Genomic DNA, 25105 nt, shown 5'->3' on the forward strand with positions numbered 1-25105 from the left:
TCTATGAACTGGTGAAAAGGGTTCTATAATCCATTACAAAAATCATACTAACTATGCATAAATCAATCATTCATTAAAAATATGTAGTGTTTTCAATTGTGTTGCAAACAGTTGCAAACTATGTCATGTTCACCAAAGTAGAGAAATTGCCTTATTGAGATCACAATAGAGTGCCTTTTTTAAATTAGGTTTATATGATAGAAATGTGGTGAAACATGATCAAAGCATCCATACTTGATGCGTTTTAGTATGTTAAGAGCGTTGACTCTTCATTTATGACTTTTCTGTCTGCCGTTGTTCACGAGAGAGGTTACAAGTCCATATTGTTTTCGAAGAATTGCTGCAAAGAATTAGATCCACAATACAATGTACGAAGCAAATACTAAACAATTATACCAAGAGCTGTGTCCAAAACGCCATGGCAAAGAATCGAAATTTACCAGTAAGTAAGGTTATTTTTTTATGATCCACTTACAGCTTGCACCAACCAAGACCACAGAACGTCTGTTCATGTTCGTGGAATCCATGTTGATATCTCATAGCAACAAGGAAGGTAAAGTGGTCCAGCCCGGCTGAGCTGTGCACTCTTTAAAGGAAGATGACTCGTTTTCTCACAGAGTTATAGAATGATGTCTCTTTGTCTTTGTCCTAGGCTGTTTTGAAATAATAAATTTCACTTTTCCTACTTGAATTAATATTTTATATTTTCTCAATTACGGGCTCAAAATGACTTAAATTCCAGCTTATTATCTGGAATAGCTGCTCTCATATTTTGCTTGCCCCGGGCCATCGTGTGCTTGTCTTGTTGATCACTCGCCTACACTGCAGGAAGCTTAAAAAGTTACTTACCAAGAAATCTACTTCTTGAGCCTAGAATTTCTGGATTGTCCTCAAGTAAAAAAGTGTCAAATATTCATTAAAGTAATTATGCCCTTTGTTTCAGATCCTCTTCAAAAATTAAATCTTTCGCCACCAGTTAAAGCTCATGCATTTGTCACTCTTGGTAAGTAGTCTTTGTGCGGCCCACTCAAACTGTTTTTCTATTTTAGTCGTTTACAGAGTTACTCAAAGATTTTATACAAATCAATATAAAATTAGGTCTAATATAGAGCAACTTGAAAGTTTGGTGGATACCTTGTCTTTTAAAACCACTGTTTTATAACTTTAATATTGTCCACGCATTTATAATGCTGGCAATATGCGAGTAAGAACTGTGTTGAACAACAAGGAACTTACAGTCACTTAAGAATAAATATAGATACAAGTGACAGTTTTGCTTTAGGAATTTTTCTCACTTACAGGAAAATTGTGCCTTCAAAATGAAGATCTAGCAAAGCAGTGTATCGCAGCACTTGCCAGGGAGCTAGAAACTTCAAATGATCCAGCCATCCGAAATAACGTCACCGTAGTAATGTGTGACTTGTGTGTCAGGTAAACATTGATTCTTTGCCATAACTGCTTCTCCATTTAAAAATTGAAGAGATAATTCAGAATAAATCCACTTATTGCAACTTTAACTCTCCGTAGAAAAGCTGTGTAGTCAGAACTACAAGTCCTCTCACATGCCTCTATTTTTAAAATCTACTCATACGTTCAGGCCGTATACAGCTTCTTCTCAGTTACGGGGGTTTGAGAAGGGTTACAAACGGAGCATTTTTTTTTTATAGATTTTTCGTTTTCATGGGCCTGTGAGCAGGGGTTGCGTCGGCTTATAACAAGACTACAAGTAGTGTGTTATTTTCCATAGAGCTAGAAAAGTGAGCGAAGAACACAAGCACGTGTGAAAATCGCTACACGCAAGGGGGTTAACAAACTGAGCGGGAATTACGTAATCTGTGGCTTCTTTGCCTCATAATAAACGGTTCTGCGATAAATGACAGGATGACCATCCTACGAAACAGTTTCAATTCTGCATCTATTAGAGCCAATATTATGTAAAATAAACTTTTCTCGTCGCATTCAGGAGAGCTGATGATGTGTTAAATTGTCAGCAATTGTTATTTGTTATCACTGATTTATTTTTATAGGTACACCAGTCTCGTTGATCGCTATGTTCCGAACATTGCTGCTTGCCTTAAAGACGGTACATCACTGGTGCGAAGACAAACACTAACCCTCCTCACCCATCTACTGCAGGTATCAAAGTCAACACATTTGTGTTCTATCAAGCATTGGCCGTGTTCACACCAGCGTCGGTTTATCTTTATCTTGTGTAAAAACGATCATAACGCCATTCATTGTAGTAATCACGCTTGATAAGTTCTTGAATTTGCAAGGGTTTTTTCATCACATGAAAGTGCACAGAAGTGTCAGATATATTTGTATAAAAGAGGGTCATGACATGTTTGAGTATGACTCTAGAATTGAGAAAAAAATTTTCATACAAAATTAGCAAGTGTTATGTGGTGTTGGACGTAAAATTTGGCTGGACCTTTCTCGAAAAGCTCTATGTAATTCAAATTCGATGCTTCAAATCTGTGCAGTGATTGCAGATCATTTTTGAGTTCTAATCACTGACAATAAAGTCCTGTTATTAATAAGTAAGTCGTAAGTGTATCATTATTATATTATTATTATTATTATTTTTAGGAAGACTTTGTTAAATGGAAGGGTGCCCTGTTTTACCGCTTTGTTACAACACTGGTTGATGAAGATGTGGAGATTCGCAAGTTTGGTTTGTAGCAGAATTTAGTCACATTATTTATTGATGTTATGTGATGACGTCTTATTTTTGTTGTTGTTTTATGGCTAGGAAGTTTTAGCCTTCGTAGTCGGCGGGATCATGTTAGTCTGCTGTCGCTGTTTTCGTTCCTAGACTGGCTACTATCTTTGACTTTCGGTAGATTTACTTACACTATTTAACAATTATTCCTCGAGCCCAAATGGGCTCTGGGTCAATAGCTCAGAGGCCATGAGGGCGAGAGGAATAATTGTTTTAGTAAAATTCCACTAGTTGGTCAAAAATATCGAGACAAAACAACTTTCGCTAGCAAAACGCGATTCAGCCGCCATTGCTTGGGTTTTCATAGCCGGCGCATTTCGCTGCTAGTGGGCTATAACACATAGTCTACAGTAGTAGTAGCTCAACTAATCAGAATGCAGCATTGATAATAGAAAACTAGTTGGATTTTACTAAACGTTTATAGCCATCGCATTTTCCGGTCGTAATTTTTTGCTGTTTTAAAGCTTAAAAACTAAAAATCCTAGCAGGCAAATACGACAGCTGTACGCATATGCTGCCTGCTAATTAATCGATCCTTAATCACTGCCGTTTGCTTGTAGAGTGAGAAATTGTCGGTAAACCATGCACCTCTGAAATTCAGGGAAGTGAAACCAGCTTAACCTCAACAAGGAGGCAACTTGGCCGAGTGGTCAGCTCGTCGAACTCGCACGCGGTAGTCCCGGGTTCGAGTCTCGCTCTGGGGCCCGTTTCTCGAAAGTGCCGGTAACTTTACGTGCCCGAAATCAAATATTCAAATCGAAATATAAAGAATAAGAGCACAGGTCCTGGATAGCAAACTACTCCATTTTGTTTCATTAACTGATAGTTTTATCATGTTAGATGCAAAACTATTGAAACCTCGATCTTTAATGTAAACGGAGACAGCTTACCGGGCCCGTTAATTATCGGGACTTTCGAGAAACGGGCCCCAGGCCACTTACTGAATTTGTTCTCGATCGTCCCGAGTTCAAACCCGCGGCCATGCTTGAAAACCAACTGACGTAAACTGGTTGCCTCCTGCCAGTTTTATTTGAATTATTATTTGGGCGTGGCCCAAATAGAGTAATGGAAACGGCTTGTTTTGACGCAAATGTGCAATAGGCACGCAATACGTGCTAACGTAAACAAGGCAAGTAAACAAGCGAAGCGAGGCGAATGTCTGCCATGCGAACGTCTTGTACAAGGTAAGAGGCATCTGGGAAAGAAAGCTCTGCTTGCACACGGCACTTAATCGCACTTTTACGATCTCAAAAGTTAATCTGAATCTTCAGTATTTTTGCCGCATCGAAATTTGGAAGTCTGAAGTCCAGGGATGAAATCTATCAAAAATATTTGGAATATTAACATCGGGTTTTGGTCACAATAAGAACACAAGCAACGAACCTTGAAACACAGAAACACAAAAAACGGATCGAAATCCACCAATGACAAATCATAAACAATGACCTTTTGAACCCGTTGAAGAAAACTTGCGTTTCCTAGGAGGTCCGCTAAGATGATTGACGTCTGACAATTTTTTGACGAGAGGATCGAAAGGCACCAATCATAGAAAGACAGTTTTAATTGCATGTTTCCTAAGAGGTCATCTGAATTTGCTGTTTTCTTTATTTTATGTCCATTTTTTGTGATTGGTCGATTTTGTTTAGGTCGAGTGGATAATCCAATGAGGGACGATTTGATGTCTTTTGATCCGAAATTTTTTGAAGCAGCAGTGAGAAGCAGTTTGGATAACATTTGGCCGCGGCGTTTCGAGGAACGTGTTAATATATTGTTCAATCATGTTATCCCGGGTTAAACTTACAAATGCATACACTGTTCGCGGTAGGCCCACATTAAAAAATAACACTGAGTGTTTTCGGATTGGGCTGGTCCGCGAACTCAAAGAAAAACAAAGGAAATTATCAAGACATTCAATGACATCAAAGACTCATGGACTCTATAGACGTAATAACAAATCGGAATATCAGGAGTGTACGTGTGAAATGGATAAGAGTTTGAATAGAGGAATGTTGAACAAGTTTGAGAGTCGCAAGATTTGTGTAGCTGGTTATCAGTGTGACAATAGTGATTTTGTTTTTTGCATTGCGGAACACAGCCAGTTGCCTGTGATAAAAATCTGTTCCGATGAAGGAAGAGACGATTGTCAACAATTGAAACCAAAAGGGACTGAGGCTTCTTTTGGAACTTATACTGTGATAACTGCAACAATTCTTTTTGTTATTTCAATTTTGTTAGCGGGGTGACGGTTAATGTACTTGTTTTTGTATTGCGTGTTGTGTTTTTTCATACGATGCTGTGCGTCGGGATTTTGCATTATCAGCAAGTTTTGTGTTAGTGTGTTGATGACAGCGAGGTGACGACAAGAGAAGGTAATGAGCTAGTTGTACAGAAGGATAATTGTGTTGTGGAGGAAATAAAAGAAATTGAATTGAGATCTCGTCGTAGGAAATTTATTTATAACAGAACTTACAATTTCATTGGTTTAAACCAGGCTAGTCCATTATATTTTCGGCATGACAAATTACCATAAAATCGAGATTGTAATTCGAAACAGTTGCGTTGTTTTCAAAATTTGCATAAATCGGCCGCAGCAAATAAATATTTAGGTTACAAGCGCTTCGAAATACTGTACCTTCAGAGCGGCAGAGCTTTTACTTGTTGTCCTTTATCTTTCAAAACTATCGATCGATTCTAGCTCAAAACTCTTAAAGCAGCGGTTTAAATGTTAAAGCCCGTGGCTGGTTGAAATCGTCTCTTGTTTGTTTTCAAACGATTTATGCATTAGTCAATTCCAGCTGCGCCCAGCACCCCCCGGGCTACTGCGGGGCATTTGCCCGCCTTGTCAGTCCCGGGGATGGAGCATTTGCAAATTTTGCGCTGCCCGGGGGCCGGGCATTTGCCAACCCCGGGGCAATTCCTGAGCTTTTGACACGCACGCGGTTTGCTATCATAAAATAACTACACAGAGGATTTTACTGGGAAAGAAAGCAGATTGGCTCATCTGTTAAGGACAGGAAAAATTGAAGAGGTTTGTAAAGGCATGTTCTTGATTTTATGCATGCATTTCTTCATTGCTTATCGAGCCAGAATTACATAGCAAAATCGGGACCTATCGACGTGAATCAACGTTTTTTGGTTATTGAATCAAATTTCTGTTGAGATTATTTGGAAAACATCCTTTCATATTTATAAAACTATTCATAAGATATAGCTTGACAGCGCTCTATTATTTTAATGTCAATAATTTTACATCAATACTAAAATTGTAAACTGGTGCACGTCGTTGCGGTGTGAAGTCTTAATTAGAAAGATAGCGCTATTACAAAGGAAGACGTTAATTGAAACAAAAAATTGCACATTAAAATGCTTAAAACGGCACTATTCGACTATGCGATCAATGAAAAATGTTGCAGTGTTTACGGAGGACGGGGCATTTGCCCTCTTTTTTCGTCCCCACCCCGGGGGATTTGAGAGCTCAAGAGTCCCCACCCCCGGGAATTTGCCATCCAAGGCAAAAAAAATGCTAATGCCCGGGGGTCAGCCCGGGGGGGCGCTGGGCGCAGCTGGAATTGACTGATGCATTAGGATGGATCGAATCGACTTTGGATCGATTATTATTTTATCAGCTTGTGGTGTATGAACGAAATCTTTTTCTTCTCGATAAAGTTCACTCAACAAATTTAGAAAGATTTACTTGACTTTTCATATGTGGAACGAACTGACTTTTTTGTGGAACGAACTGACTATTTTATGGAACGATCTGACTATTGATTGGAACGATCTGGCTTGGAACGATGTCAACGATCTGACCATGGAACGAAATGACCGGTTACCGTCATGCCCCTAGCAGACTACCAATGGACAAATTAAAATCTTTGTTACAGAAAACACGGAAAGTGACACTTTTTGTGTGGAAGAGTATTCGGAAAAATACACCATTGTCGTCTGAAATTCATTGTTACGTTAAAAGTAGAAAAGGTTTACACTTAAACAGGTACAGAAGTAACAGTAACAGTGAGGTTTTTACTTAAGGGGCAACTCCAAAACTAGTTCGTAAGCGAGGGAAGGTGTGTCTGTCGTCCAAGAGCACAGGCGATTTAGGTGGAATGAGATATCCAAATAGGCTTCTAAGTACGAATTTGCCCATAAAACAGTTTGAATCACCGGGTTAATTTTGGCCAATTTAAGCTTTGTACTGATATAGAGAAGAATCCAGGACCTTCAGTTTATGCAGATGGTACAAAAACAATTAATGCTCGATACTGTCAAGGAAATGTTACAGGATTTGGGGAAAATGGTTGACAACGATGTGTCGCAATGAGTCTGCGCGCTTTAATTTACAGTAAGATATCAAAGATTACTTTAGTTGATGATATGACTCAAATAATGATTGTTGGTATTCAATTATATTCTTGTCTGTCACTGCTTGCAAGACAATCTATGTCAAAGTTAACAGAATTGCCAGGAATGGTTAAAGTGTTTGAGCAATTTTTCCACCTTGAATACAGTGACAGTTATACTTGTAACATCCATCACTACTGTATATGCCAGTCACAGGTTACAGCATTTCAAACACTCTTGGCACTGAACTACAACTCATTCATTTTAACAGTGGCAATTATTGGTGTTGGTACCTACAGCATTGAGGCTAGGGGATATAATGTATTTGATCCTCATGCTAGAGATATGTATCATAACAATCATAGTGAAGAGACATGTGTATTGTTGGAAATACCATCCATGCATAAATTAGTACAATATTTTCAGACTCTACATAGGAATGAGGATATATATGAACTTAAAGGTGTACATATTGCCACCTTTGAACCTCATCTTTTCTCAAGCAATGTCGAAAATTGTAGTATTTCAAATGTTAATAGTTACCAATGTTCCTGTAAACAGTGCTGCCCTATAGCTGTTTATGCAATGCGTTACTCTCTTATTAATCCTTGTGGATATTGGACTTAAGGGAGATAAACCTTACTCTCCGGGCTGTAACCACTTATGTCCTATGTTACAATTTGGCTCCAAGCATGTCTGCATTGAAGATGTGCATATTTTCAAACATTGTCGTGAAATGACACTATTTTTGTTGTGGATTGGGACATACTGTCTAAGCTGTGTGGTTCAGCAAACAAGTGGAGTAAAGGATTTGTCTTCTCTGGTAAGATATGATGACAGTTCTTTAGCTGCAATAAGGCATATTCAAAGGATCATATCCGTAGTACGACCGCGCCCAAATATACGCTCACACAGCGTCTTGTTTCTTAAGTATTTGAGTGAAGTACCTGTAAACTTGCTGGAATGAGCTAAGAGCACTTTCCACTATAAACAGACCTCTAAACTTTTTAATTGTTTTGTCTTCTTGTATTTCAGCTGATTTTTGCCTGGTTCATCTTCTGCTGTCTAGACACCCAGGAATGCTCTATCAGCACTTTGTTGAATGTGTGTTCCACTTCAACTCCTTTGAAAAACACAAAGGTGAAGTAGCCGCATCCGTAAGACTTTAAAAAAAATTACCATAAAATCCCAGTTCAAAGGTGGAGCTATGTCCATTTATTCTTCAGTCCGGATGAGCTGGTTTAATTATCAGAAACTGAGCCAGTTATTAGGTTATTCAGCCATAGATCTGTCCACTCAGTCAGACAAAATAATCTTCGCGTGGCTTTTTTAACTTACTTTTGCCTTTTTGTTTTAGTATACAACAAGTTTGCACAGACAGACAGAGAGAAGAAACTGTTTTCTCTCAAAGGAGACCATAATTCCAGGTAACTTATCCTTTCTTATGGCTGACACCATCTATAAATTGTTTTGAATTCTTGTTTTGAAGATCGTTGACGACTACGCGAGACAGAATTAAAACTGTCCCTTGTAAACAGCCAGAATGTTGTATATAAATTTCAATGTGATTTGTGTGATGTGGCGGAATTATGTAGGATACACGCGCCGTCACCTTCATCAACGTGTAAAAGAACAAACATTCGATAGTTGGCAAGCATTTCTTCGAGAAACATGATGTAAAGCGGGTAAACCTTGGTGAAATCTTTAAAATCCTCAAGAAATGACGACGAAACTAGAGTGTCTGAGATGACCCACGCTAAACACTCAACCGGTTTCCATCCTTCCAAAATTCTTTATTTATTATTTGTCAATTTTAACACTTAAATTTTACATGTACCTTTCGCACTTTCTTTTTCTATATATATTTTAACGAATCATGTTAATTTCTTATCTTTTGATAATGACGTCATGAAGCCATCGAAATGTCAAGTTTCTTTTATATCGTTGATTTTTGTTTTAAAATGTATCTCTAAATCGATCCTTATTTGAACTTTGTCTTTAACAAAAACTCTGTAGGGTTAACACAGCTACTGGCGACCCAATAGCTTCCATTGTGGCCAATAAAATTAATAAGGGTAGAAACAAATGTTTTAAACAAAAAATAAAAAACATAACAAGGGCCAAACTCGTCTGCGAAACAGCGCCAAAATCCTTGTTTGGGCCCCCAGCTGTGTACCAGGATTTGAGTTCGCGCCATGATATGCCTGTTGAAATAGCCATTGCTCGATTGGTTAATCAGGTTGAAGGGAAATTCTTAGCCTATTCCAGGCGTTCTGATGGTAGAGCGCGGCGTTCAGATGATCTTCCCTTGTTTTTTCCCCGCATGCGATTTAACTCGCCCCCTATCATCTGATCGCCGCGCCCTACTGTCTAAACGCCTGCAACAGGCTAGTCCAGAACAAAAATCTCGGCGCTGCATCGCAGACGTAACTAGCCGGGTTAGACGACGTCTGCTATTCAAGCTAGAGGCAAACCAGCGGTAGACTTTCTGAAAGTCCGTTTTGGTTGGGTCATCGTTCAGGAGGGAAATGAAACTGTCGTCTTTCGCCTACCTCGCGCGCCTTTTCGTGACTTCGACGCTCAAAAAAGTCAACTTGTAGGCAGGCCTAACCAGAGGGCTATTTAAAAGGATTACCAAAGAGATGAACTCGGAGCAACAAAGAGCAAGTTGCTTGAACAGAAATGCAGGGCCGAGGACCTCTCGATCATTGTGCGTCACTTTTCGCAATAATTATAAGCAATAAAGCGGTAATTTAAACAAATCTCCCATGTTTGCGGCGAAGGTCCTGAAAGGCCTTTTTAAATCATTAGATTTATAAGGAAACGACTGCGAGTAATTATGTCTCTAACATCCAGATTTTTTTTCAGCAAACGATTCATCATATATCAGTTCATGCTAACTCACATGAGTGATGAAGACAGGTTTAATCTCACAGGAAAGCTTTGTCAAGAGGTTTGTTTTGGTTTGCACATAACATCATTCAGTCAGAATTTGACTGGTTTTTTGTAATTAACCGCTCGCATTGGTGATTTAATAGTATTTCATTAAATTCAATTTTGAGCTGAAAGAAGTCTCATACAGCTTTGATATAAGCAAATGTCATTTTGGGGATTCTATTTGTATAAACTTGCATAGAAGTTTGACTTGTTCTGACTTTATTTGGGACCAATTGCGTATAATAATGAGGAAAAATTTTAAACAAAGATTCTCAGAATTTAAACATTTCTTGATTTTTTTAAATTCTTTCTTTCTGGAGGTTCTGGGCTGTTTTACCGATGGTGTGGTTAGCTTGGATCAAGATTCAGCTGCTGTTCTTAAAGACGCACTGCTTATCCTAAGTAGCAAGGTACAACTGTATTTAGTTTGTGACATGCATGACAGTTAAAGTTACCTATCCTGTAAGATGGAAATGAAGCATACAAATGTTTTTGGTAGTCGCTTAGTATCGGTTTGTATAGAGAGAATGTCCAGTATTAACGACGTTATTGCTCCAGACCAAACAAAACAAATACAGTCTAACCTCTCCTTACGGACACCTCTCTATTACGGACAATTCGTTTGGTCCCAGGAAAGACAAAAATCATACATTCTCTACCTCTATAATACGGACACCTCTGTAAAGCGGACACTTGGTTTTGTCCCTTTGGTGTCCTTATTAAAGAGGTTTGACTGTACACACTTCAAAGCGAAACGGAGCAACTGTAAGCACGTCAGTGGTGCGGTACGTATAGAATGTAACTTGGTGCTACTGTCAAAAGCCTCACTACAAGCCACACCAGTGAAATTACAGGATAAGGGGCGCTAAAACTCCAAGGGAAATGTTAGTACGCTAACAAGTGACAAAGAAGGCTAATGTCACGCATTGTTGCTCTTAGCTGTGCAACAAGTTAAGTATGTAGTTTATCGCAGTGCCGTTTTGAAAAAAATGGAGCTTGATATAGTACCTTTCATATCGCAACATTTTATTTTCCAGAACATCAAACTGTCTTCCATGAGAACAAAGGCAGCAGAAGACCTAGCAGATGAGGGAGATGCGGCAGGAGCTGCTATTGTTCAAGCAAGAAACAAGTTTCTTACTCAGGTAATTTATCATCTGAGCAATGTCACGCAAATGATTTGGGAAAGAAATGCCATTTCGTCAGTTTCCTCTTTCTCTTTGGGCTATTTTTCCCACACAACACTGGTACAACATAACGTGATTTGTTGAAAACTAACGAGGATATAGCTTCGAAAAGTGGCAAAATTTTGCAGACGTTTGTCGGTATTGTAGAGGGCCTGCCTGGTACCCAGACGTCTCTCTGTCGATGAAAATGTGCGCGCAAAGGAAGGCGGGAAGCCTGAGGAGGAGACTGGTAGTGGGCAAGTTCGTGCCCCCCACCATTCAAACGTTTGTAAAATTTCGCGTTTTTGTGGAGCTTTATCTTCGCTTGCTTTTAACGCGATATCACCTTTAAACTCAGTAAGTTTCCTAATTCTAAGCCGCTCTTTCCAGCAGTGTCAATGAAAATTTGCTACCTGGTCTCTATCAAAACTTGAAAAATACCGTGGAAGGGTCTGTTGGTAATCATTTTCTACGGCATTTTCGGTAATTCAAAAACTCGACAAATTTTTTACCATTTAAACTTGTCTACATCGTGGTCTCATACAGAAACGTTCTTTTGGCTCGTCACGCAGTTCGCCACTTTAGAAACAACAAGGGAACTGGGACTGAAATGCGTACCGCAATTGTTTCTTCGATCGTCACTGGTGACGTGCCGGTCAGCTATTGGCCAATTTCTAACAGTCCCGGAAGTCTTTTCGAAAGTCAACTCGGCCCGGTGTCCTCGTTTCTAAAGTGCCGAATATCAAAAGAACGTCTGCATAGCAGCAGTCTAGCGATATTTTGTGAAAACACCGTAAAGATAGAGAATAAAGTTCATACCCAGAATTGGAAAGGTCTTGGGTTAATCGTTTCTTAAATTATTGATCATTTTAACAGGTTTTAAAGAAGAACATGATAGAGAACATCATACCAATAATCATTGAACTGAAACACATGGTAAGGTCCTAATATTCTAGTCTAAGCCACTTTTAATAGTAGTTAATAGACGGGACAGTACTTACTTTTGATGGACTCGTCTCAGTTCTTTGACTGTTAGTTTGAACTATGTCCACAGTACAGGTATCTACAAAATTTTACTCTAAATTGACAAACGAATTTAAATTTATCTAACAAAGCTCTTATTAGTCTCTCTTTTTTATCTGAGGCAGATGGCCAAGCGAAACTCGTGAGTTCGCGAAATCTCGCGTAACGCGAGGAGACGCGACGAGTGCCGGGGAAAAGGGATACAAATTTGAACCAACGATTTAACTATTTTTCCTTCCCTCTTCACGTAGGAACCTGTTCTTACTATACTCTGCTGGCTCCCTAAGCATCAGCGCTGATTATTCTATTGCATTTCAGCTTGAGAAGCAGCATTCTCCTTTGCTCAAAGAGCTGATGTACTGTTTGAAAGAAGTGATGAAGGATTACAGATCTGAAGTTCAGGATGTGCTGTCAGCAGACAGGCAGTTAGCAAATGAAATTGAGTTTGATCTCAAGAGGTTTGAGGAACAGCAGAAAGAACTTGAAGAACAAAGAAGGAAACAAAACGCTCCCAACAACTCTCCACAGGTGTAACCGCGTTTAATTTTATCTTTTAACATCACTCACCTTTGTGCGAAAAGGAATACCCCATGTCTTATTTGCTCTTAGCCTCTATTTCAGTACTTAACCTTGCACACCACCGCACACCTGAATGAGTTACATTTGCGCGTAAATGAAGAATTGTCACGCTAGGAAAGGATGGCACAAGATGCCAGTCGCACAAGGTTTCTGCAGACGTAAATTCTAGAGTTAAGAAATTATAGGAGTTTGACTAGGCCTGACGCAAAGAGTTGTTCAGCTAGCCCAGGACAAGGTAATTCAGAGCTGGCCTAGATTTTGCACTGTTGTTCTACTAATAAAAAAGGAATGGACACGTCCTTGCTTCATTGCTTCTTTAACAGCAGAGACAACCGTGTTCGAGCAAGAAGTTATTCTGCATTAAGGATTTTCATCTATCAGCAACAAAAAAATTTTCCTACAATGTATTCAGATGATATTACCAACATAAACAAGCAAAAACTATTTTTTGATTGTTTTCTTAGGTTATTGTCAACAGGCAAACCCCGTCAATCGGGAGCACCCTAGTCCAGGTTGCAGAGTTTGTTACTCCACAGCTACGGAATGCCACGCCCTCTCCCAGAAATGGTAAAGTTAAAGATTGTAAGGGCGCTTTTCATTTGTCAGATCTGGCCGCCCGGACCTTTGCCCGACCAGTCAGTTTGAAAATGAAATAGGCTTTTTCCAAGAGTTTTTGCTGAAAAACCATCTCATTGGTGCATACGTTTTGGAATTTGACTGATCTGGTTGGAGAGTTGATTAAAAAGGAAATTCTCATTGCGACGGGAATGGTCTGGCTGGTCAGTGCTGACAAATGAAAAGCGCCCCAAGTTACCATCGATCGCTTGCCGCAGGTGCTGCTTGTTGTGCACGCATACTTAATCATAGTGACAGAAAAGTTTTCCTCTTTCCGTTCACCATCATCATCATCATCATCATTTATTAGCCTTTCTGTTACAGCAAATTTTACAGGATACAGCAGGTTGTTAGGCGAGGAGACCTCAAGAAATCACCAGGCTTATATAGAGAGGCCACCTCGACATCACAATATTGTATCCCATAAAGCCCTTATTTATCACCCTCAAACTTTGCATAAGCGTTGATTCCAGTTCCTCTCGGCACAATGCAAATTTTAAGAGAAACTGAAGCAATGATACGTGATACGTTTATTCTGTGATGTCGCTTGTCCTGGTAATAAAGATTTTTTTCCCTTGTGGAATTTTTCCTTTTTTAGCAGCCTCCAACATTTCTCCCCTTGCCAGTGCAATAGGGCGAATACAAATCAACAGACGTCACACCATGGCGGCTGAGCCACAGATGAATTCTCCACGCACCAGAGCTCTGAATTCCAATCTTTCTGTGTTGATAAGCCCTCTTCAAAACAAACGACGACACACTCTGACCACAGCAGCTCTTCTTAATTCTGCTCGCAAGGCTGCGGATCAAGCACATAGGATTGCTGAACAAAACAAGAAAAAGAACATCGGTCACATTGAAGACCCCAGAGAAAGCGGTGCTGTGAGAGAGGGACCTGAAAAACGCACTCCTCTGAAGCCTCTAAATCCCAGGGCTCTAAGAAACAATGATGAACGAGCGGCCAGCACACCTGAAGGTAATATTTACTTGTATAGGTTTTTAGAATATACAATTTTGTGCGAGAAATTTAGCACCAGGCCCCAGTTATCCACTGCAGGGATAGCGCAATTAGTTTACCTATCTACTTATCCACTAGATAGTGTTTTATCCGGTGAATAGCGCTATCCAGATTTGGAATAACTGGACCAAGTATCAAAATATCGCATCGCGACATTTAAGGTGACGGCAATTTTCCCCGGCCGCCTAAAGAGAGCTACAAGGGCCGCTTTTACAATTCAGTAGTTTTAGATTTCAGTGTATTTGCGGAAGTCATCTTATTTACACATTTTACATTGTTTCTTGTTAGTATTTATAACACTAATCATCTTTGGTGTTAATCGCAGGGGAAACAACTCATTTATCAAGGATTTCATTTTGTGTGAACAACAGTGCTACAGTGCCACCATCTCCTATACCAACATCCTTGCCAATTAGGGTGTATCCTGCGGAGGATAAAGGTATGTCTTGTCTTGCCATCTGAAAGCTGTACAGGCAGCATCCTCTTTAGGCGCTTCGTTTTCCCGTTTTTTGATCAGAGACGAGCGCGAAACGCGAGTGACTGGTGACGAAGCGCAAAGTGCCATGAGAAGGCAAAAGACGAGACTTGTCGGTACCAGGCAGCTGAAGAGGCTTCCTTTCCATTCGACCATCTCCAAAGAAGGGAGAGAATACTTCCAGAGTAACAACTTGGACACTCTCCTCCTTAGAGGCCTCTTTGTGTCGTAGGGAGGCCGAGGAGAGGGGAAAAAGAAAGCACGCGGGGGTCGATGGGAACGGGAAAGCAAAGCCGCCTTTTCCCTCTTCCCATCGTCCCCCGCGCGCTTTCTATTTTTCGATTATTGCTATTTTCATTGGGATAACCGGCGAGAGCCTCTGCGGAGGATAAAGCAACTTATATGCCCATGGGTAGCCCTTACACTTGTTTACGTCAAACGTTACGTAAATGATTTCCCGAGGCAGTGAGTTGAAAAGAATATGCAACGCACAAAGAATGTAAATACAAAGAATTTTGCTTTCAAACGAGGCGTGGTGATGAAATTTGCTCGTCTGACGTGATCATGCACAAGTGTCTTTCTGATCAGCTTTGGTAAAACTGAAACGGACATTTTTATAAGAAAACTGATAACAACCCAGCCCTGATTCTTTCAGAGACTTCACCAAGCTGGGTAGAGGGCAAAGCTACTGAAGCAGAAGAGATTGAAGATGGGGAGGAAAACAAAGAACAACAAATCATCTGTTTAATGTCACCGGAACAGAAGTATGTATGAGCTATAAGGGACTGGTCAAAAAGTACTGGCGGGTGGTCGGGCCGGAGCATTTGGAAATGTGGTGTATTAAAAACCCATGGCCCACCCCACCCCGCTCTATACTTTTTGACCAGTCCCTAAAGAAAAAAACACCATCGATGGGCTTCCGTTGATATGGACATTTTATACTAATCCAGACTGGTCAAGTACGCATAGTCAAATTAAACTATGTAGGCACACAACTCATTTTACTTACGCTTAGTGTTGCTGCTTTGAATTAAAGAATTCTTTTTGTTTTTGTAGGCCTCCAAAACCCAGGACTTGGAATATCAAATCCCCAGTAAGTAATCAAGATTGATATTGAAAATCATTCATTCCATTTATATTCAAACCTCTCGTAAGATCACCCAAAATGCGGTCATGTTGGTGTACCAAAACAATCCTGTGGGAGTTGAACTCTTTTCTCATGTCAATGATGTAAACGCTTTCTTCTGTTCCATAGAGTAGATACTGATAACGTGAGTGAAAATGCTGTATAGCCGATGAAAGAAGCGACAGCATCCCAAAAACATTCCCGCCATACAGTAGAACCTCGATATAACGAACCTTTATATAACGAAGTCCTCGGTATAACGAAGGATTTTGTTTAAAAATATATGGAAAAGTACCTTGATATAACGAAACCTCGTTATAGCGAACAAGTTTTGCCAGTCCCTTGGCACTTCGCTAGGTGTAGTGCACTTGACACAGCATCGACCCAATTTTACACACTACGTATCCTCATTTTAGCTATGGGTGGTAACCACTTACATGGGAAAAACCGGAAATTCCGGTTGGAAGATCAAATGGTTCGCGCCATTCCGCTTGGGAAGTTTCAGGAAATATGGGCTGTGATTTGAGGCAACGCAATTTTTCTACCCTTTTTAGTCTTTTCAGCTGATTTGGAAATACTTTGTAGCGGGTTTTTCTCCCACCATGTCAAATTTTATAGTTTTATGTTTATGCGCAAGATTTCCACCCGCGTAGTTTGTGTAATCGATTAGGTCCCCATGTTTCCAGTCCCCTGGGCCTTTATATTGGCGTTCTACTGGGCATAAATTGCGAAATCAGCGTTAAATTGCCCCGAATGGCACATACGCTATAAAGCGATTTCCACTTGTGAATTGACACTGCCTCAATCAAAGTTTTAGATTTTTTGTGAGTTGTGATCAACTTTAAATTTTCGTGGACAAACCCAAACTGTAATGTAATTTACCCTTTGGTTTATTGCGTTTTCTAGGATCGCAAAAGGCATTCTACCAGGAAGGCAAACAGCCAATCACAGAATGATTCTGTTGCCGGAAGGACAAGGTCTCGGAAACGAAAGTGACAGTGAAACGCTAATTTTACTGCAGTTTTTAAGTCATTTAGATTTATAATCTCTGGCAACATCAAAATCACGAACAGAAGCTCAAAATTGAATTTTTTTAATCGCCTTTTTTTAAAATTATATTCCTGATCTGTTAGCTCATAATCGTAGTGTTGAGCTGTGTTTTGGAAACAATTTTGTAAGTGAAAAAAACATCGGTTCGTAGTATTTTCGTAGAGTCGAACTATTGTGAACGTAATCATTATCTTTTTATAGCATTTCTGCCGAAATACATTTTACGTCATTAGTTAAGTAGTATCGTAGTATTGAAAGGGACAATAAAAAAGTATACTTTTCCAATCACGTATTTGCTGTAGTTTCTATTCCGAAAGAGGAGTAAAAAAACATCCGGAACCGTTGTCAATTTAGGACGAACGTCCTGCACGGAACCGTAAACACTGAGAAAGCTTTGTTTATGTTCCTAGTATCATTAACTCATGCAATTGTAGTTTCCAAATTGCAAACAAACGTTTGGATCATTTTAGTTCTTTTCTGTCGAATGGTGACCAGCAAACTTCCCAGATAGCTGACCCCATGCCGTTTTTGACACTAAAAAACAGGGGCGGATGATGGTCGGTGATATTTCCATGTTTTCTTGTGTTACCTTTGGAATCTCTATGTAGGCGGGGCTGCAACGTTTTTTTTCACTTCCTCTTGAAATCTATTTTAGGTGGCGGGAACCTAGAGAAAAGTAAGAGTTTTTTTTCTAGTAAAATTCTCGTACGATCCTTTCGTGGAAAATTTAGTCTCATTTTCAAAGCATTAAGTCATTCAAGTCTTGGACAGGTAGATGCACTTAAGGTGGGCACAGACACCCTGGATACGCCGCTGCTTTGATTTAAATCGACACAATGAAGGTAGTGTTGTTCGTGAATGATAATAGGAAATCCTTTATGGTTATTCGAGGTTGTTAGGAAATGAACAAAGCGATTTTAACTTTGTAAGAAAAAAAAATACAAAACAACGTCAGGGCTCTAAGTTGCTGATTTGCCTAGGAACAGACACTTCTCATTGATCGAGGTAAGCATGTTTTAAAGTTTGAAGTGGAATGAAGTAAAACAGCTGTTCATCGCAAGTACATGCGTTTCTATCCCAAAAGTAAGTGATATATAGGAATCCTAGCCCTCAGAATAGGCAGCATTTTTTTTGTGTGTTTCAGACGAGCAAGAGGCGGGAGACATGCGTGACGGCCGGGGTAAGAGATGAGAGGGGAGAGGAACAGAATAGGGGGGAGGGAGAAAATGAAATGTGGCAGTAGGGAGATATCGATGAGAAGGTAATTTTAATGTTTTTTAACTTGCGTGATGACAAGGGATGGGTCGATGGGGAATTTGACGTACACTGCGATCCCTTTGGGTCTCCTGGGACTCCCTTGAAAGCATGGAATCAAACTTGACACATTTCAGATTACCAGGTTCAAAAATTGACCACGGACAACACATGACTCGTGCACTTGGTCGTAAAGAAAGTTATCTGACCTTCAGAGCTTTGTTCTAACTGATAGGTCCTTAAGAGCCTTAAGAGATTTTCCCTTGCGATAAGATATGAGGGGAGGCTCCTTAAAGATTTCTAAATTAGCCGTTGTTGGTTTTGCATAAGGTGCAATTTTCCCATTAGTATTTTCGTCAGGCTAGGTAAAGCTGGGTGGTGTCGTGTAACAAAAGGTAGTAGTTTTTTACGGGCAGATTTGTTTCTCTGTTGAAGGGCTGTTTTCCTGTCAGCAAATTGTACCTCAGGGAGGTACTTTCTCACAACAGCGCCAAGTAACCTCTTTCTATCAGGGGATTATCTTCTCCTTTAATGAAGCCTTTCTTCACACCTGGTAGGTGACAGGAGTAGAAGTTTGTGTACTGAAAAGTTTCCGTTGGTTTGTAATGTGTTTCCAAAACCAACGGCTATATAACACAATAAACATTCCTGAAATATTTCAAGTGTTTACAGCTTTGTTAGTTTGATTTATTACATAAGAAACAACTAAATCGATTATTCATGCTTTGGTAATTTCAAAAGTTGATTTCTGCAATGCCTTCCTGTATAGGCTACCAAACTTCACAGCCTTAAATTCCCTTAGTTCAAAACACAAAAAGACCTTCAACCCTTGTAGTAACTATTGTTATAGTATCAAAGCACCCGGGCCGGGTTGCATAAAACCTTCTTAAGAAAAGAGGGCTCTCATCTTTTGTTCTGGAACAATAACCTATTGTTTTGAAATAATAGTTATGAGTTCCCTTAATCTTAAGACGTTTTTTGCAACCCGACCCAGAGGAGTAGCAACACCCATGGTGTATTGTGCTACAGCCACCCGGTAGGCTAACCGTATAATTTCCCCTTTTGTAAATAGTCAATGACACTTTTTCACAGTTGATGCTGTCAGTAAGGGATGCCAAGCCTTAAGCCTCTTGCAAAATGGATGTAACATTGTTGGCCAACAACTCTCAACAATGTTGGATGTTACATGTTGCGTCCGTTTGCACACCCTGTTGCATGTTGTTGCGCAAAGTTTAAAACCAGTCAAACTCTTGAGTCAACAACTTCCAACATTTCTTTTGTTCCGTGATGGTAGAGCATAGTGCAACAGTGTTGGAACCGTTTGCACAGCTTTTCCAACATTGTTGGGGCCACGCACCCGCATTACACATGATCTCTAAAGTCTTATGGATTGTATCCTTCCCACAATGGACTGCAGGTCCCAACATTGTTGAGAATTGTTGCACCGTTTGCACACCACTACCAACACAGACACAACAACTCCCAACAATGTTGGCCCAACAATGTCGGGAGTTGTTGCGTCTGTTTGCACGTACGTAGCTTTAAAAAATGCCATTGACTATTATTTTATAGAAGGAAAATTTGTTTAGAATAGTTTACCATCCCTTTTTTAATGTCTTTTTTCTTTTTTTAATGTGTTTTTTTCTGTGTGTGGTATAAATAAAATTCTTGGCTTGTCTTGTCTTGTCTTGTCATTCTACTACAGCATTCCCTGGGGAATGAGCAAGAGGTTGGAAGTCAGTCTTCCAGTAAGAATCTCTGAATACTGATGATGTAGCTGTTTCACACTATCTGTTTACCAATGTCTAATTCTCGCCAAAAGAAACAATGATCCAATCACAGAAATATTCCTTGATGCATGCTGGATCTGATGCCAAAACTCCACGTGGCTAGAACTTCGGAACCAGTACCTGGTGTTGAAATCCACTAAAGCTGTTATGATCACTAGTTGCCAGGCAACAATTCGTGCAAAGTAACCTGCCTCAAATCCACCATAAATACAGAGTCCAGGAATGACATAGAGTGCAATCACTATAAAGATCATGATCTGACCACCAGGAATGTTCTTAATATGTGCAAGGCGATCCTCGTCACTCGCCCACACCATGTAAGCATTACAGAACAGATAAAATGCAAGAATTTGTCGAGCTAATTGCAGAGCTTGTGTCACGGTTGCATGACCTTTTTTGCTGTCTGTGAGTCCACCAGCAACAAACAGATATCCAGCACATACAGCTGCAGTTCTAAATGCCATCCTGACCTGGGCAAAAAGAGGGAAAAAATGATTATATTGCAATCTTTTAATAGTGCAAATTCTGTTTCTAATCATTTCAAAGAGACAAGCTTAATCTATTAAGATGCAAGTTGTTTAGAAATCTATCCCCCATCTGCTCATAATGATTTATTTTTCCCAGTTCCAGGTTTACTCATTTCACCTGTAAGCAAAAACAAGTACAACTGACTATTAGCCCCATCAGATATAAGCCCCCATTAGCTGTTGTTTTCTTGAATTTGATTTATGGTAATGTTTTGAGGTTTAATTAAAAACCAGTAAAAGCAAAACCTGTTTTGATCAGCCCTACTATATCTTGTTGCAAAGCGCTTTTTATATTCCGGCTTTAAGCTCAATCAGATTTAAGCCTTCCTAAGAAGGTCTCAATGAGGTTAACCATCAGCCGTCAAACGGCCTAAAATTTAATCCTCAGCCGTCAAAACAGGTAATTTTTAGCCATCAATCATCAAAAATGCAGATAAATATTAACCGTCAAATGTTTCGAGATATTTATAATCTTGCAATTTCAGCTGATCATAATTGACTTCTGGTTTCTGAAGAATCTCTAAACTGGAAAAATCAGTATCCATGTTTCGAAAAACACTTTCTCTGGATACTAGACACTACATCACCTTACCACTTGCTTATATCTGAAAATATTTTGAAATTTTGTAAGTGAAAGTCCAAGACATTCTCCAGAACAAAAGTTACTATTAACTTATGCAGAAGGTAATATTAACCTAAACTTTTCAACCAAATTTCACTTGATAATCATCAACTGTCAAAAGCTTGAGAAATTTAACCACTATCCGTCAAAACTGGAAAAAATGAACCATCCACCGTCAAAGCTATACCGTCCCATTGATACCCTCTCCTAAAACCCCCTAACAAAGATGTATAAACCCACAGCTCACAAGCAGCAATATTCAGTATCTGGAAGAAACTTCACATCTTATTCTAAAGAGAGGAAAAGAGCTGTTCAGTCAGATTTCATGACTCTCTTCTGGCTTTACTTTGGATAATATAGTCCTTTGAAGTTTTAAGTCTGAAGCTAGGAAAAGAGATTTTTCAGTTTGTGGTTTATAGTTTTCATGTTTTTTCCATCCAGTGCCTCTATAAACAGAAGAGGTACAAGTAAAACAAAGCACAACCCTCACAACGTCTCAATTCAGTACCAGGGGGCTACCTGATAATCTTGATAAATTATGCAAACTTTGATTAACTTTCATCTACATTTTTATGCAGACGTGTCACCCAGCCCGATTTTTCACTGAACATTACCAACAGAGAGTTTTTTTTAACCAACAAAACACCATAAATATTCTTGATTGAAAGTGAATCGTGTAACATTACGTTACACACCAGTTATAACAATAAGTCACGACCATTGTTCTTCAAGCACTTACAATCAAAAATTCCGAGTAACGCTCTGTTTGATAAAGAGTCACCGCTGTATAAACTATTGCGTGCAAAAGTGCAGCAAAGCCACATTTCCTTCTTTTGATATCCAAGGTCATTCCCGTTCCACAGACAAAGAAGATCGCGGCATTCAAGTACACGAGAATGTACTCTTGCCTCAACGTGTCCTTGAAGCTCGTTATCTTAAGCCCTGGAGCTTTTTCAGCCCGTTCTCCGGTGGACATAAGAAGCAGAAATAACTCGATAAATGGAAATCGAGTGACGATGAACAGTCCCAGAGCGTCCAACAGCCGAAAAGTCCTTTCTAACGTGGTCATAGTGAAAAGATCAAGGAATCAAAGAGGACAGAAATGAATGGACATATAATATGCGCCCGCAGTTTGGCGAGGTTGCATGCTTAGGTTGCACGCACACGTTTTCTTTGCGAGGGAGGGGCTAGAGAGGAATTTTTCTCATCTTACATATTTCTTGTTTATTTCATTTGTATTCAATAGATTATTCCTACATTGTAATCTTACATTTTTACACCAATTTTATGATCACTTTAACACTTAATTGGTTCTCAAAAGGAAAAAAGGGAAAATCATACTTTCTGATTACACTGACTTTTTCAATACTTTCTATACCCCCTCAGAGTATTTTTGTTATCCTTCCTCCCCTTGGAAACACAACGACTTTTGACCCAAATGCAACGAAGAGCTACGGTAGTAGTTGATGGCGATCTTCAAGGGTTTCGTCATGTTTCTGAAAGAAAGTCTTTCCTAAGCCTGTGGTTTGAAAGGAAGGTTTTACGAAAAAAAGGAAGCTTCTGTCAAAAGTCGCGGTAAGTCTGTTTTTTAAAGCTTGATATATGAAAGAAAATAAGGCATCATTTTAAAATTGGAAAAGAACAAATGAAATATTCGCCATTTGTTGTTGTTGCAGAGGAGGAGAGTTTAAATTTTATTGCTTTTCGCGGTTTTTCCAGCTTTTTTTCTGAGGTGTATTTTATTCAACGTTTTGTCTGCCGTGTTCCCCTTTTCACCAAAAATAAGGATTTCGAGAGAAAAATAATTTTATAATGTTATTAAATACATGTACAAATTCAAATTAAATGTAGAGTATCTTGTAGCTTGTTTGGACTGTCCATTTCCGACGAGAACCATTAACCATGACAGATTCAAAGAAATATAGCGTCTGTACGTTGAAATCAGACGAGTGATTGAAACTTCCTTTACGTTCGAGGTTTGGGTAAGATATCTATGACCCTTTACTTGTAATCTAAAAGAATTTTAAAACGCCTTTACGAAAGCAGTGATTTGATACGCCATTACGCTAGGATAGATTTTTGATGCAGGAAAGAATCAGTCTACCTCTATTTTCTGTTTTATTATTGTGTTATGTTTATTGCCTAGTGAACTGTACCTTGCAGTCTTTCAATACGTTGAATATGTATCCAAACTTCTTTTTGTGTAAACAGAGTACTTATTGTCACTATAAACATTCACTTTGACATATGCCTCAAGTTGCTCTTACAAGGCCTTATTACAAAAACCTGTTCGAAACCTTCCTAACCATTTAAATTTTGACCACAAAATATGAAGCATTTCTTAAAGGTGTTAAAATAAAATGTTTTGTATGGTATTTAAAATTTACTTAAGCTTAATTTATAATTAATTAACCGCTCGAATGGTTTCGTGAAATTTGTTTGGTTTTCAACTGCGTAATATTAAATTTTAATCAAAGAACACATTTAACTTAATAAGAGTTTTAATTAAATTCACACTTATTGTACTGATGCGAAAATATTTTCACATCAGCGTCTTTGAGTTTTTGTTTTGTTTGGTGCAGCCTTTCCAGTAAGACATTAGGGCCGTTTATACGAGAGAAAATAAGCCGCGGCTTACATAAGACGCGAACACCCCGTATAAATGATACAAAATCTATGTTCACGGCTTATTCAACCCAAGGCCAGCTCAGGCCGCAGCTTATCCTGGCCGAGGGGTTTTGGGATGGGCTTATTCAAGCCGCGGCTTACCTTGGACGTGAAAGCGTTCGTATAAATGCACTCAAACGTTGTCCGCGGCTTGCTGAAGCCGTGAACGACTGCTGCACATGCTCTGTTTTCAATTATATCCCAGACCTTCACGGCCAAGAGACGCGCGTTGCAATGGCGGGAAAATGAGTTTTGTTTACATTTATACTGTGGAAAATGGCGGATAGAGATTCATGTAAAAAAAGAAATGTGTGGAGTCCCCCAAAAGAAAAACAAATCCTGCTCATATGCAGCGAGCTCGAGATTGCGGGGCAGCTCAATGTCTGTGCTACCTCGGCAAGCGTAAGTTTGCCGATTTTGATTTTAAATCTACGCTTATTAAAAGTACAACCTGGCCGCGAACTAAGCCGTGAACCATTTATACGAGCAGTTCGCGTCTAATATAAGCCGTACTCGTATAAATGGTTCCTTTCGCATCTTATGTAAGCCGCGGCCAGAGTAAGCCGCGGCTTATTTTCTCTCGTATAAACGGCCCTATTGTCATGAATACCTTTATAATTTATTGTATTTTTGGAAAAAGATTTCAAACAGAATTTTTCATACATGTTGTCTGAACCATTAAAGTTGTCTGAAATAAGTTTTTTATATAACCCAAATCAAACTTATTTATTACACTGGCAAATCACAAATTTAAACTGCAGGCCTTTGAAAAAACAAACAAACAAAATAATCTGTATTATCATCAAATTTTGTTAGTGAATTTTTCATGTCACAACTTCTTAATCCAGTCTCTCTGACATCTTTGTCCTTTCTCTGTTCACTCTTCTTCTCTCCCAATGTTGAGTTGTACTGACTTTTTAGCAAATATGGTTAATATGTAAATCAGCATAATTTGCAGGGGTTTTACATGACAATATTAGGGCCATTTATACGAGTAAAAATAAGACGCGAACTGTACCATTTATACGAGCATGTCTTATCTAAGACGAGAACAGCTCGTATAAATGGTTCGCGTCTTATTTCTGTTCTTGACTCGTTTTCATGTGAATGTTGTTCGTAGCAACGGCAATCCAACGCGGCGAGCCAAAAAGTAACGCATTTGCACTATGTGTTCGTGTCTTATTTAAGACGTG

The 25105-nt window shown here is 39.3% G+C and overlaps 2 protein-coding genes across 2 annotated transcripts in view; one reads left to right on the forward strand and one right to left on the reverse strand.

Annotated features, from left to right (window-relative positions):
* The window catches only part of LOC140928801 (condensin-2 complex subunit D3-L-like), a 34618-nt gene extending 17223 nt beyond the window's left edge, over positions 1-17395 (forward strand). The window contains exons 27-44 of the mRNA XM_073378581.1: positions 478-553; positions 944-1003; positions 1302-1431; positions 2028-2136; positions 2590-2674; positions 8099-8203; positions 8421-8490; positions 9932-10016; positions 10321-10410; positions 11038-11145; positions 12043-12102; positions 12508-12717; positions 13233-13335; positions 13982-14359; positions 14727-14840; positions 15532-15640; positions 15933-15969; positions 16909-17395. Coding sequence (XP_073234682.1) covers positions 478-553; positions 944-1003; positions 1302-1431; positions 2028-2136; positions 2590-2674; positions 8099-8203; positions 8421-8490; positions 9932-10016; positions 10321-10410; positions 11038-11145; positions 12043-12102; positions 12508-12717; positions 13233-13335; positions 13982-14359; positions 14727-14840; positions 15532-15640; positions 15933-15969; positions 16909-16998 — 2019 coding nt within the window. The 3' untranslated portion in view covers positions 16999-17395. The remainder of the gene's footprint in view (positions 1-477; positions 554-943; positions 1004-1301; positions 1432-2027; positions 2137-2589; positions 2675-8098; positions 8204-8420; positions 8491-9931; positions 10017-10320; positions 10411-11037; positions 11146-12042; positions 12103-12507; positions 12718-13232; positions 13336-13981; positions 14360-14726; positions 14841-15531; positions 15641-15932; positions 15970-16908) is intronic.
* A 1565-nt stretch (positions 17396-18960) lies between these two features.
* LOC140928802 (transmembrane protein 101-like) lies at positions 18961-22354 on the reverse strand. Its single transcript, XM_073378582.1, has 2 exons — positions 21985-22354; positions 18961-20566 (listed from the first exon to the last, which is right to left on the reverse strand). The coding sequence occupies exons 1-2, from the start codon at positions 22312-22314 to the stop codon at positions 20102-20104; spliced, it is 795 nt and encodes a 264-aa protein (XP_073234683.1). The 5' UTR covers positions 22315-22354; the 3' UTR covers positions 18961-20101.
* Positions 22355-25105: the final 2751 nt, after the last annotated feature.

The sequence above is a fragment of the Porites lutea genome, chromosome 2 (genome assembly GCF_958299795.1).
Source record: "Porites lutea chromosome 2, jaPorLute2.1, whole genome shotgun sequence".
NCBI classification, from domain to species: Eukaryota; Metazoa; Cnidaria; class Anthozoa; order Scleractinia; family Poritidae; genus Porites; species Porites lutea.

Bases quoted from the DNA above. Each gene is read 5' to 3' on its own strand.
- LOC140928802 (XM_073378582.1), bottom strand. From the start codon at position 22,314: ATGACCACGTTAGAAAGGACTTTTCGGCTGTTGGACGCTCTGGGACTG. The intron at 20,567-21,984 runs GTAAGTGCTTGA...CTTTTTGCCCAG, and splicing joins GTTACTCGGAATTTTTGATT to GTCAGGATGGCATTTAGAAC.